We start from the raw sequence: 14607 nt of genomic DNA, 5'->3' as shown, positions 1-14607 counted from the left end.
CAACATTTGCAGCTTATTGTATGACTAACACCCTAAGAACTTACAGTTTTCAATGTGCTTAGATTTTAATCTTCATGAGCGCACACCTTCAACCAATTATGAAATAATGAATTCAAAAGAATAGCTCCTCTACTGGGAAAACTTATTCTTGAACAGTGGCTCAGATCCATAGGCTCATTTTAAGAACGTCAGTAGCATTGTGATCTCAGGAAACTGAGTGCTTACCTTTGTGGATCTGAACGTTTGCCATCAGTTAATATAATGGCAAACCTGTAATAAACCCCACACTTTTCTCAAACTGTGTGTCATTTCTTATGTGAAATTGTCTATTTTACTACCTTCCTTCACTACTGTTTTTACTACTTTCTTTCTGTACTTCCTTCAAAGACAGTATAATAACAAACAGCCTAGTATCTGGGCATCTTTAATTAGAATATTTGAAAGGTAATCCAGTAAATTATCCAGATAGAATACAATCAGACTTGTACAGTGGGAAATCCGGTGCTCTACACATTAATTTGTATTGCCTTTTGGATTATTGAAGAGTAAATACATTTTACGCAAGTCTTTGTACTCCTGTGACACTTTTCATATTTTTTTCATCTCTTGCATCTCATCTGGGACATACGTAGATAAAGCTGTTTATACTTTTTGAAATAAAAACATGCTACTCAACCTCTGCAAGATGTTTGACATTTTTTTGTGATGATGAAATTAGTGAAAGTGTCAAGTTACTGTGCTTTCCAGAGTGAGATTTTTAAGTATGATTTAAACCTGGATTGAGCTGAGGATCCCTGCCAGCAATTAGTAAACGTGTATGCGTTCAACTAGTTCAGGAAAGAGACTTCACTATGTTTTTATTTGGATATAAAGCATGTTCACTTAAATGTTTCAAATGTTAAACTCTTTGAGAACTGTATCTGTAAACAGCTTTCCATAAACAAAAGGTTATTAGTGGAAATAATTTTTTAATATATACAATGTTTCTCAAATTTTCTGTTTATTGATTAAACTTCTCACACTTAAAAAAAAATATAAGTTGTCTTTGTGAAAGTAAATACAGTGGTGATATTTCAGGAGGGAACAGAGTTCACATAAGTGCTTTATAATATTGAACAGTTGCTTAGGCCGCTGAAAGCTCAGTTTTACAGTTGTCTTTATGTGAGAACTTTCTATGCTTTCTTACCTGTACTGTCCCTTTCAAGTAAACTTTATTCACATCCTCCATCCCACACAGCCTGGATAAAGCACCATTGTGACTTGCATTCATTCTGGTTCTGTAAACTAGCTAACTCTTAACCTTTCGCTCTGTCCTTGTCACATGCTCCCCTATGAACACTCTGGAGGGGCACCTACCACAGCTTAGGAAACATAGACGTAAGCTTCCTGAGAAATGTTCGAATGTACAAAATTCAGATGAGAAATCTGTAATTGTTAAAGTAAAGATACATGCACGCAAGCACGCTGCGTAATGTTACTTCAACCATAAAGGATATTTCCTTCGTCTTTCGTTGGGAAGACAGACAGTAGCTTTCAGCTGTGCTTTTATAGGTCTTTAATGCTTATATAAGAGAGTGTCTGCTTGTTCTTCAAGGATGAGGAACTCTGAACTCGCAAGTACAGATTTTACTAACCTAAGACAAACTGAATTTCTAAAAAGAGTAGTTTAAAACCATGAGGAAGCCTCATCAATTAGACTGTATGCTGCTGTACTAACATGTCCTGTCATAAAGCCCTGAAAAAGGATGACAACTTGAAATAACTAGGAAAATCTAAGGTTTATATTACTTCCTTCCAAAGGTAGACTTTACTGTGCTTCACTAGAGGTTTCCTGGTGTCAGCAAGATAATAATTTGATTCCAGTACAGAGGTTTATTTCTTGTATATTGCAGTGTCACTGTGGAATGAGGTTAATGCTCTGTCTGCTTAATGACATGTTCCTGGTCACGAAAAATTTTATCTAGACAGACCTTGGCCAGACAAAAATGCTCTTTTGATTTGATGTGTTAATTCAATTAGGATTTTAACAATGCATTACAAAAAGGCTGTGTTGAAATAATAAAAGGCAAAAATTTATGTCTTTTGGATTGTGTGTGCAGTTTGCTTATGTTCTAGAGGTAGTGACCTTTGTAAGGTGGATCCTTGTGTTGATCTAACTTTTAGCTGCTTCAGCTGCCTGGGATGTTAGCCTTTAAAGTAGCTGTTGTATGCCCTAGATTGAATTTATCATATGACAGTGATGCAGCATGGCAAAATATCAGCTGGTAGAAAATCCTGATGTTTCAAATGAGAAGAAAAAAGTAATTGAATTGGCAGGGAGGTTGCTTGCTTTTTTTTCTTTAAAAATTATTCACATTTTGAAATTATTTACTAATTGGTAGAACTTCTATGTCAAAAGGAAAGTAAGTTAAACTATGCAGCAGTAGCAGTTAGCAGAACTTGGTGGGAAACAACTTTTTTTCCTTCTTCTGAAACAGGATAACAAAAGGTTTTTATTTTTTATTAAAGACTGATAAATTGCAAAATAACTTCTTAATATGAAACTTCCTTAAGGTCTAAGCTTCATATTTTTGTGCTGGGAGTATCTCAGTCAGTATGCTAAACAGATTGTGTGTACATGCGTAGTAGTACGTGAATATGCCTGACCAGCTAAGAATTGCCAAAGGTCCATCTGGCACAGTGTGTTGTCACCAGCAGTAGATGCCTAGGGAAGAATGCAAGAACAAGTAAGCATAGAGTGATACTTCCCCTGAATACTCTTTTAGTATTTGTTGATCTGTGACTTAGCCATTTGTGAGCCAAAAGTGATGATTTTGTATTTAGTCTTTAATGGATTTCTCCTCTGTGAATTTCTTCAATACTTTTTGAGCCCATGTAAATTTTCAGAATACATAGTTAAGGCACAGTCAAACTGTAGAAATGTTTGCCAAAAGAAAGTATGATCCTTCATTTTGAAACTCCTATTTGCTAATTTCAGTTCATGTTCCAAGTCCTTGAATCTGAGAACAACTGTTATCCTGTGCTTATCTTCTTGATTCTGTTAATGGTCTTCCACCATATTCCTTTCCAGGCTCAATAAATTTAGTCTGTTCAGTAATTGCTTGTGTGGAAGCCAGTCCCTACCTTTTCTCAGATTTGGTCTGTACCTTTTCCCAAGCCAGCTGTAGAGTTTTTAAGATGGAGAGATGCACGGAGCATTCTTCGATGTATAGGAAAACTATGGATTTATAGTGGCATAATTATGGTTTTAGTTCTTTATTCATTTGTTAATAACTTCTCACATTCAAATTCCTTTTCCTGACATTAATCCAGTATCTTTATAGAACTGCTAGCTTCAAGGATCTCATTCCTTCGTAGACAGAGTAGGATTTGCATCTCCTGTTCTAGCTGAATCCGTGAACTGAAGACTAGTTGGATGTGTACATTTCACTCTTGAACAGAGGGGAAAGTTGTATAGAAAATAAAATCTTTTTTGAGGCAACAATATGGAGTTCTGTAAGAATATGTTTAATTACAGCTGCTTCTGCTTTTGACAACCTAAAGAATGAACCAGAAGAAAGAACTAAAAATTTCAGAGATGTGAGGATAGGAATAGCCCGTTGAGTGAGAGATCAGAGACTTCCTGGTGTGTCAGAGACAGCTGACAAACTCAGAAACCCCAGGAACATTCTGCAGGAGGACCGATTGTTTTTTCCATACCACCCATAGAGAAAACTGGGTTAGAGAGACTTACAAAGTCTTTTATTCTTCTCTTCAGTCTGTGGGTAATCAATACATTCTATTTTGCCTTGATGATCCTGTCTAGGTGCACACTTCTACTGTCATAGTTTCGTAAAGAGAAGTTTTTACAGCTACAAAAACCACTTGTGCCTGGGTCACTAACGTGACTGGAAGTAGTGGGGCCTAAGCTCACAGGAGACGATACTGAAGAGTAGAGGGATATGACTCTTAAGTGGAATGCAAGATTGAATCTACAGTGGATGCAGAACTGTTACTTGAAGAATTTGCACTAGAGTAAAGATATTTCATTCAAATTAATTTAAGATGAAATTATGAGATGCTGACTTGTACTGTAGCTTTATTTCCTGTTCTTCTTATAAAGAAGCAATAAGGTGAACTTAGATGGGAAAACAATACTATTATTAACTCCTGCTTTGAAATGCTGTACAACTATATTCATGTGCCAGAAGTGCTCCTGGTTTTGTTTCACAAATGATACTGTCTTCTGTTGTCTGCATGTTTCCTTGGGACTTCTCATCAAATACTGATCCAAACATTGATTTGCATGAGAATGGCCTGAAACAGTAATGCTGCATGTTAAGAATCCTATAAATTGCAAAGGAAACCTTAGCTGCCTTCAGTGCTAATCTGATTAATTGTGAGTCATCTCAGTCACAGTGACTAACAGTTAAATAAAGTAACTCTGACATGTTTCAGTGGATGTTGTTGAAATGTTCCTTTCTTCCAGCAGAAATTTGTGCCCTCGTAGTGTGCCTCTTCCCTGCAGCACTCACTCTTAGTGTCATTATAAAAACATAAAGACATGGAGGGGCTCTGATTTCTCATTTTGTTGCACATTTGGAATAAATGTTAATACTGAAGCTTAAAGGAAATATTAAAATGCCTCCACCAAGATGAGCCACTTGGAACCCAGAGGAGACCTAGATTGACACCTTTCCAAGGTGATGGAAGGATTTATCTGGCCTGTCTAGGGCCATGACATAGCAGTTTCAAGATGAGGAGTTCAAACACAACCCTAAACAATGACATTTGGGAGTCAAAAAAGCATCCAAAGCCCACAGTGGGAACTGGCATGGTGATATATTTGTGAAGCTGATAAATATTTATGTGTAGCATGCCATGTGGGGGCAGAGAGGATGAGTAGACACAAATGCATATGGGACTGGTACCAACACAGTGAATGTTGAGTGTGCCTTTTAGTGTGGACATACTGATCTGCTCTAAAAGCAGCTGTAACACAGAGCTCCCAGCTTGCGCCCAGGTAATCCACTGACTCACAGCCATCCTGGCTGAAGCAGAGGGTCAGATCTGACACTGCAAGTGTTAAATAGTAAGGTTTGCCCAGCCATGCCAAAGGAGCAGGAGCTGTTAGTAATGAAGAAGAGTAAATGGGCTTGATCAGCAGTCAGTCTCAAATGCTTCCGAATCAATCAGACTCGGTCTGGTGCCAGCTCAGGGACAGCAATACCTGTGATGGGATGGGAGTTACATGAGCATGCATTTCTCCTTCCAGGCACAATAATATACAGTTTTCTTCTGTGGACAACTGCCAGTGCCTAGAGAGAGCAAGGAAGAGCTGTTAGCTCTTGATGATCCTGCTCTGGGTGGGATTTCCAGGGCAAAGGCTCTATGCAGCCTCCCTTGTGTTCCCAGGAGAAGCCATCTGCCCTTCCCCTGACTCAGCCCAGGGTTCTTAGTGATCTTTTATTCTCTGCTAGTACTGCCCCTAACAGAGCCCTTAAGTTAGGTTTTTCGTATCACTATGGAGCCTGCATGCAGTGAGAGAGAAGTGGAAGAAAGGAAGGGAAATAAGCAGGACCAAACCCAACGCCAGGGAGGACAGATGTAATTCTCTTCACTTTACATGTGAGAAAGTGAAGCTTGCTCACTCTCACATGCACTCAGTCTTTTTTTCTGTTCTCCTAACTCTCTCTGTCACTTCTCTCTTTAGTCAGTCATCCTTGCTGTAAGTTTTTTTTAAATTGTAATTAGATAATCTTCCAGATGCTGGGGGACATCTTTGTCAGAGAAGTTCCTGGAGGTAATAGCCCCTTGTTGCTGAACAAGGACTACTAAAGATAGGCTTCTTTGTTTGCAGTAGAAATCCTGTTTTACGAGCAACTATTTTTAAGGAACTCTATGACAAAATACGTATGCTTGTTCATTCAAATGTGTAGGCAAAACTTGAACTAATTTCCCCAAATCAGTTTCGTTTTTGCACTGAGTGTACAGTGGCTCTTAGTCACGTGCAAAAGCCCTGCACATAACAGAGCTTACAGTGGTCCCAGTGATGCGAACTACCCTACATCATGCAGCGTGGAGAAACGGGGGTCTCTCCCTCAGTGGAGTGATAAACACTGTGCAGGTGGCCTGCATGTTAGTACTTTCATTAAAATATAGTTATTGGTGTATTTCTGCATTCATTCCAAATTGTCCTAAACTTTGCAAAGTGCTTTTCAAAATTTTGTGGATATTAGTATTCCAATTTTATTGAGCCATACATAAGCACAGAAGTCTAGGGTTTTTTGCTTGGAGCAGTTAAAGAGTTGAGACTGATTTTAATATATCAAAGAACATAGATCAGCTCTGCTACAAACTTCCTATGGTGATTATAAGCAAGTCACTTGAGAGATAGACAAGCCATACTCTTGACGCAGTTCTTAGGACTTCAGTTAATTATTTACTTCCTTTTTCACACCCTTTACTATAGTTTTCTCTGTCAGTTCTCTACTGTATTAGATTTAGACAAATTGTGTTTCAAAAAAAAGTAACATTTTAATAAATAAAATTAATTTTTAAGAAATTGTCAAACTTTTTATCAGACCTTTTTTAGGTATTCTGTTGAAGGGGGTAACTATATGTATGTAATGTATGTAATAGGTTGTTTTAATAGCATAATAATACATAAGGTGGTATTATATATAAAATGCTATTCGCATATATATACACACACACATACAGTCCAGTTGTTAAACTGGCAGCTTTTTAAGCATGTATTATCTCTTGGTAATTGATAGGTACTATAAAAGTCTGTATATTAAAATACTGAAGTCACTATGGACATGTTCAAGTTTTGTGTATGTGTCTTGATCTGTTAAAAGAAAAACACTGAAAAACTTAAAGAAGTGACTGCAAGATTATTGTTCAGCTTTTATCTGTTCTTCCCTGAATTTGTTATCCTCAAGATGGATTCTGTTTTGCAGAAGGGATGAGAACCAGCATAGCAAGATGTCTACAAACCAGGGCTGAAGCAACATAGTAGATATTTTTTGTCAGAATAGTTCTAAGCATTTACAAGAAACAGTGGAAAAGGTGAGGGAAAGGAGTGAAATCAGAGCAGGTTAGAAGAGCGGTGGTGACTATTTAAAACAAATAAGGTGTCAGAAACTGAGGTGTTGACAGAACTGAATAATGCAATATGGAGTGCTTTTTTTTTTTTTTTTACAGCTCTGGCTTTTGATGTCAAGTGATTATTTGAGAAACTCTCCTTTTACTTAAGAAAATATCTGCCTCTTAGGACAGAAAGAGAAGCTTGAAATGTGAACAAAAACTCTGGCATACAGATATAAAATTAAAAGGTCAAAATACAGTGTTTAAAAAAATTAAACCATTGTTAAGAAGACCTATTTTATATTTTTATTCATGGGAGCGACTCTAACAAGGAGGTGTTGGAGCGGAAAGCAACACGGCATTAGCAAAGAGGACTCAAGAATTAGTGAGATGGGGCAGGGGCATGAGCGGGAATATACTGCAGAGGTGCGCAGAAGTAGTCTAAGCACGTTATTACAGAAATACACCATCATTGCAGGTGCTATTATGATTATAAACGTGAGGAAAATATACTTGAATAACGCTGTTTTGACTCTAGATAAACTGATGTTACAGTTTCTTGCGCAGTGCTTCAGATGCATCTGTTCGGACAATGTGTTCATCTCTTGGATGAATACGTAACTACTACTTGCTGCCTGACATATTACCTCCTGTATGCAAAAGGCATGTATGTGCTCTGAGCTCTAAGTCTTTTGCAGCAATTGAAAAAGATCAGTTAAGCCTTCTCTAGCTTAAAAGCTTCAAGTGTGTAACTATTTGGATAACATTATTTCCTTCAAGTGAGTTATAGTGAAAAAAGGTAGTTAAATATACATAAACTGCTTTTCAGAGTTTACAAGGAGCAAGGCTAGAAATTATCTGAAGAAGAGAGATGGTATTAATTATCTGGGAACAGTGGTCTGATGTATTTAGCAGTATCACTGCTTGACAGGGACTGAGGTTGGAATATGAGGAGGATCAGATACTAAGGGTAAAGGTGAACATTCAACCCTCTTATAGATTGTTGTTTTAACTAATTTACTTGACTTCCTCAATCAGATGTTTTAAATATCTAGTCTGATGACAGACAGTATGCTGTCACCACACACTTAGTCAAATCAAACTCTCAAGATATTTAAACAGGAAGTTATGGCATAAGAGATGACGTTTTTATTTTATGGATGGTGATTTGGGGAGCTTTTATAAATCATCAAACTTTAACAGTCAAAAAAACCCCTTTAACATGGAAAAAAAACACTTGTTCTATCAAAAGAGCTAAACAGAAAATTGTAAACCAGAGATTTTACTGAAACCTGTATTCATTTTTTCTTCTCAGCAGGCAGAGATTGATAAAAAAATAAATGCATAAGATTAGAAAACAGATAATTTGCCTGATAATCAAAGTTAATGATGAAAATACAAAATTATTATCATAGAATAGAATCTATATTTTCATATATCACAACAGCAGCTTTCAATGATCAGGTCTGTTGTGCAAGAAAAAATAATCAAGTCTAACCAGTTCTATTTCAAAATCCCAAGATAAATAGCTGGGTAGGGGGCAGTGCAAGCAGCATTCCAGTCTGATAAGTATTCTGATTGCAAGACGAGAGCACTTGACTTTCTAGCTGTTGCATGTATGGCTGCTTGAGTTTTGGCTTGCTCACAGGTGATTTAATATTGAGGTAACTGTAAGGCAGGGTAAGTCTTTACTTGGGGCATGTTTAGAATAGATACTGATTTTTAGCACATAATAGAAAAAGAACATTTCATTCCTGTGTCTCACGCATGTCCAGGTTTTAACCCCCAACAAGTAAAAAGATTACGTAACAGGGGATGTACATACAAGTAAGGCATGCTTCTCGAGGGTCCTTTTCATCTGCAGATATAATAGAGGTATTTTACTTTTAGAGCTCTAGTTGTCTGTGCTTTTGGGGCCAAATTTGGAAGATGTCTAACTCATGGCGTCATTTGCGTATCAGAAAGTATCAGTGCAATCTGCCAAGAGGAGACAAGGCACGTTTGTAGCAGAGCAAATAAATTAGGAGAAGCTTCCTAGCCCGTCTCCTTTGAAATGAAAGTTACATTGGAGTTGTCATTTTATTATGTGTCAAATGATAATTTGGATAATAAGATGATACAGTGTTAGTTTTCTCAAGCCATTTTTTGCACCTTTTCATACAGTTTTAGCTGACATTTTTACATGCATTCCAGTAAGCAATCCTTGCAAATTTTTTTGGAGCTACAGAGTGAGTTGTGTAAAACATGTATGGTTGAACCTGCTGCAGGGCAGGGGAGGGGGCTGGATGATGTAAAGTCCTTTCTCTCTCACTTTTATATTATCTTTTTCCTTTGATGGTATTGCATTTTCTGTTTGCACTTTTATATAGTGTTTCTTATGTAATTTTATTGAACTTTAAGTGATTTGTAAGATCAATAGAGAAATATGCAGCCATTTACTCTTATTCACTGCTGTAGTTTATTTTGAGGAGTATCTTTGTGTCTAAGCCAAGGAACAGAAGAGGGGCTGACAACTTTTATTTGATCAACTTGCTATGACTGCGTAGTTAACTCTGAGTGCCGCCTACCTCCTCAAGTCATGCACACAAAATGGAAGTGAATTAAAAGTGCTGTTTGAGTTTACTGAGATGTTTTTAAAATCCATTGATAGCTTTAAACTGTTCTGTAACTAAACCTCTGAAGGAGCATTGTTGCTAGTCAAAAATCATGTCCGTCCCTCGTACCAAGACACTATCACAGTTCAGAAAATTGATATGATTCCAAGAGTACATGATTGCCAATTTAAGATTCCATTTCAGTAAATTATTAAACAAAGTAACAAAAATACTCCTGCTTCTTGTTTAATTTAATCTTGAATTGCAAATTATTAATTTGTTTGATTTTTAGAACATAGAATGTGAATAATACTTCCCTCACAAACACTGATAATCTGTGCATTTGTTTTCAGTACACGTTTTGGAACTTTGTACCGAAAAATTTGTTTGAGCAATTCAGAAGAATAGCTAACTTCTATTTTCTCATCATTTTCCTTGTTCAGGTAAGCTATCCACATTTTTTGATAAATTTCTGGACTCTTCCTGAAAAACAAAGGAGTTGAAAAAGTTTAAAAATGCACTGGTTTGATGACTGAAGAGGTAAATGGTTGAGTCTGGATAGCCTTTTACACTGATGATGTGACAAAAGGAGTTTTATTTCATTTCCAGGTTGTAAATGTGAATCTAACCTAAAGAGATATTGACACCATTGCTGGTTTGATGGCAAGACATCTCTTGAAAAAATTGAAAAGAATGAGTGCCATTTTTATTTTGTAATAAACATCCAGATCAGTAAAACCGTTGTTATAAATTATGTTGATGATAAACTTCTGTTAGTTTTGCTAAAGAGGTTTTTTTTAATAAGAGAATGATGCCTTGGCAGAAATTTTCCAACTGCACTGTCATCAAAGCCTGTAGACAAACTGGAATATAGATGCTTATACAGTGCTTGCTTAGGGTGGTACATAAATATTTCTTTTTGTAATTATTGCCTCAGATAACTAGTTTGCTACTTTATAGATGTCTTCATTCTGAACCTTTCACAATCACTTAAATGTGTTAAACAGTAAAAATCTTACTAAGTTAAGTGAAAAGATGTATTCGCACACCAGATTGTGTAGAAATAAAAGCTATGCAGATTCCCAAGACAATTTAGATTTTCTTATCATTTGAACTCCCTCTTTGGATTCTGCCTCTTTGTTTATAATTGCAGAAGCCCCAGCTCAGTATTTCAGGATTTATTCCTTGCACGCATAAGAACAGCTGTATTGTACAACACGTGAAAACAGCACCATGCTAATTTCTAACGCTGCTCAGTAATTTTCCCTTCAAAGCTGCAGCTTTCCAGTCTGGTACTTATGTAAACTCTTGCAAGCAAATATTTTTACTAGGCATTAACATCTGAATGTTAATGTGATCTAAATACAGTATTGTACCTTATTATAGCATGTAGTTATTTTTCAAAGTTTTTGATATAGTATATATTCTTAAAATTGCATTAAAGTACTGTTCTTTTAATTGAATTTCCTTGGTGCTTTGCAGCATTTTGGGGAAATGATTACTTGAAAGTCTTGCTTAAAAAATTGACTGCTTACATGCACAAAAACGTAACCAGAAAATACTTGTTCCTTTTGTTGCAGTTAATTATTGATACACCTACTAGTCCAGTTACAAGTGGACTTCCACTTTTATTTGTCATCACTGTAACAGCTATCAAACAAGTGAGTAATATAGTGAGCAAAAGTAAAACTAAAGAGAACATTATTATTTGTTTTGCATTTCAATTTTCCCTACTTTTTTTATATTAGACTGTCTTAGGGCAATGCCTAAAGAATGATTACAATGAGTTTTGACAGTTTTGTTTCTGTAGTTTAAGTAGAATTGGTTGCTATATGATGATGTCTCACAAATTCAACACGAGCTTCTAAATTATTTTATAATTTTGGTGTCCTTGTGTTCCAAGGAATCATTTACATTCTTGTGTTAACTCAGCACACTTCGACTTTTGTTTGTTTGTTTCTAAATAGCTGTCCACGTCCTCTTATGTTTCTCCATGATGACTGAAAATGAGTTTAGTAAGAACTACAAAAACTTACAAGATAAATTTGCTCTTAACGTTCCTTAGACTTTACAGCATGAACAGCTAATAAAAACTATTTTGGTTCAAGTCTTCAGTATATATTGATTATAATCTACAGTTCATAGCCATAGCTGCAGTGCTTTCTACAGATTAGCATTGAACAGATGTTACTGTATTCTCTCATTTTTAATGTGAAAATTATTATACACGTTGTAAGCATCCCTATTCATCAAAATGTCTTCATTAAAATACATAATTTTGTTGACTAATTGTAACCATGAATACTTTTTTTTCACGTATGTCCAACATGACTGTATTACTGACATGTATCACAATTTCATTTGTTCTAGTGAGAATGTTTTCTTTTTTTTCCCCTTATCTTGATGAAGGATAATTTTTTAATTTTTTGTTGCAAGCTAGAGCTCTTCTGCGTCTTTATAGCCAAAAGTGCGTTACTGTGTCATTCCATTTCACTGTTTTCTAGGGTTATGAAGATTGGCTTCGACATAAAGCTGACAATGCAATGAACCAATGCCCTGTTCATTTCATTCAACATGGTAAACTGGTTAGAAAGCAAAGCCGAAAATTAAGAGTAAGTAACTATGCCTTAACAGATTTTAGGAGTCAGGCTTTACTTCACACTTCTTGTAAAACACATTATACAGAAATGTAGTGTGATGATGTTGTAGCATTTATGACATTTAATGGAGATTAGACCTACAATACTAATTTTTAATTTAATGCCTCTGAATAAAATATTTTTAGAAGCTAGATACGTTTCTTCTTTATCTTTGCTTTGTTAACTCCTCTTATAACTGTTCCTTTCATTTTCTATTTTTTAGCTTGGAATTTCACTCATTATTTGTCTTTTGTCTTTTCTCCATTTTCGATCCTCTGTGGGTATGCATATCAATAATTTATTTAAGCCTGATTATGATAGTCAGTGCTACCAATTTGTCTGATGTATGCAACACATACGCATATGCATACATATACAACACATTCAGAATACTTCCTTCATTACCCATCAAATCACAGCCTCTTCATTAGCCTTCTGAATGCTGCAACATTCCCTTCCTGGTATTTTGAAGGTTGTTTTCAGAAATGAATTTCTGCTACTTTTTTTTTTTTTTATTCTCTCGTGTGAGGAGATTAACTTTTCATCATTATTCTCCTCAGAACTCAGCAAATTTTATATATATTTGTTTGGAATTTCCTTATTTCTAATATCTTTGTTAGGGATATCTTTTTGTGCTCTGCCTTGTTTGGCCATAAATGGCTTTACAGTGTTCACAGCCTTTCTGCGGTGACCTTCCCTTTGAGTGTGATAGCTTCTGCCTAGGGCTTCCAGGTTCTTAAAAAATTAAGACGTCACAAGCTGAGTATTCTCTGTGTGTAACTAGACAGTTAAATATTCCAAATAAAAATAATAAAGTACCACATAACTGGAGTTTGTATTCCATTACTTAATCTATTGGCCATATTTTCTCGATTTCTCCTCTATTCTTTGCCTTTCAGAGATTGTATTTTGAGCAACTAAATGATAGCAGAGACAGGCATAGGAAATATTTGCATGGGAAGGAATATCTGTATGTATGGGTAAATGGGTAAAATCTCTGACCTGTATTACTCAAGAAAACAGACTAGATCATATAAAGCTAGACCCTTCTGCACCTAAAGCATGTGAACATTTGACTACAGGAAGGATAAAGAGAATTGCTAAAAAATGAGGTTTCTTTTTCACAGAATCACAGACTGTTGAGGTTGGCAGGCATCTCTGGAGGTCATCTATTCCAGCCCCCCAGCTCAAGCAGGGCCAATGAGAGCTGGTTGCCTGGGACCATGTCCAGACAAACTGGCTGCCCAGGGCTTGGATGGGTGGACTCTTCGATGGGTTAAAAACTGGATGGCCGAGCCCAGAGAGTGGTGGTAAATGGGGCAAAGTCCAACTGGCGGCTGGTCACTAGTGGTGTTCCCCAGGGCTCAGTTCTGGGGCTGGTACTTTTCAATAGGGATTGAGTGCACCCTCAGCAAATTTGCAGATGACACCAAGCTGGGTGGGAGTGTCAATCTGCTGGAGGGTAGGAAGGCCCTACAGAGGGATCTGGACAGGTTAGATAGATGGGCCAAGACCAACGGCATGAGGTTCAACAAGAGCAAGTGCCAGGTCTTACACTTCAGCCACAACAACCCCATGCAGCTCTACAGGCTGGGGGAAGAGTGGTTAGAAAGCGGCCCGGCGGAAAGAGACCTGGGGCTGCTGATCGACAGCCGGCTAAACATGAGCCATCAGTGTGCCCAGGTGGCCAAGAAGGCCAATGGCATCCTGGCCTCTATTAGGAATAGTGTAGCCAGCCGGTCTAGGGAAGTGATCGTCCCTCTGTACTCAGCACTGATGAGGCCGCATCTTGAGTTCTGTGTCCAGTTCTGGGCCCCGCACTTCAAGAAAGATGTTGAGGTGCTGGAGCGAGTCCAGAGGAGGGCGACCAAGCTGGTGAAGGGTCTGGAGGGTCTGACTTATGAGGAACGGCTGAGGGAGCTGGGGTTGTTTAGCCTGGCGAAGAGGAGGCTCAGAGGTGACCTTATTGCAGTCTAAAACTACCTGAAGGGAGGTTGTAGTGGAGTGGGAGTTGGCCTCTTCTCCCGGGCAGCTAGCGATAGGACAAGAGGACACAGCCTCAAGCTTCGCCAGGGGAGGTTGAGGTTGGACATTAGGAAGAATTTCTTTTCAGAAAGGGTCATTAGACATTGGAATGGGCTGCCCAGGGAGGTGGTGGAGTCACCATCTCCGGATGTGTTTAAGAAAAGACTGGACATGGCACTTAGTGCCATGGTCTTGTTGACATGGTGGTGTCAGGGCAGTGGTTGGACTCGATGATCCCACAGGTCTCTTCCAACCTGATTGATTCTGTGATTCAGACA

The 14607-nt window shown here is 37.4% G+C and overlaps 1 protein-coding gene across 2 annotated transcripts in view; it reads left to right on the top strand.

Annotated features, from left to right (window-relative positions):
- The window catches only part of ATP11A (ATPase phospholipid transporting 11A), a 135158-nt gene that overhangs the window by 62420 nt on the left and 58131 nt on the right, over nt 1-14607 (top strand). For both annotated transcript variants that reach the window (XM_068420519.1, XM_068420528.1), the window contains exons 3-5: nt 10019-10108; nt 11246-11326; nt 12170-12277. In XM_068420519.1, coding sequence (XP_068276620.1) covers nt 10019-10108; nt 11246-11326; nt 12170-12277 — 279 coding nt within the window. The remainder of the gene's footprint in view (nt 1-10018; nt 10109-11245; nt 11327-12169; nt 12278-14607) is intronic.

The sequence above is a fragment of the Nyctibius grandis genome, chromosome 2, assembly GCF_013368605.1.
Source record: "Nyctibius grandis isolate bNycGra1 chromosome 2, bNycGra1.pri, whole genome shotgun sequence".
Taxonomy (NCBI): Eukaryota; Metazoa; Chordata; class Aves; order Nyctibiiformes; family Nyctibiidae; genus Nyctibius; species Nyctibius grandis.
The sequence above is the reverse complement of the archived record's forward strand: the minus strand, read 5'-3'. Positions and strand labels throughout refer to the sequence as shown.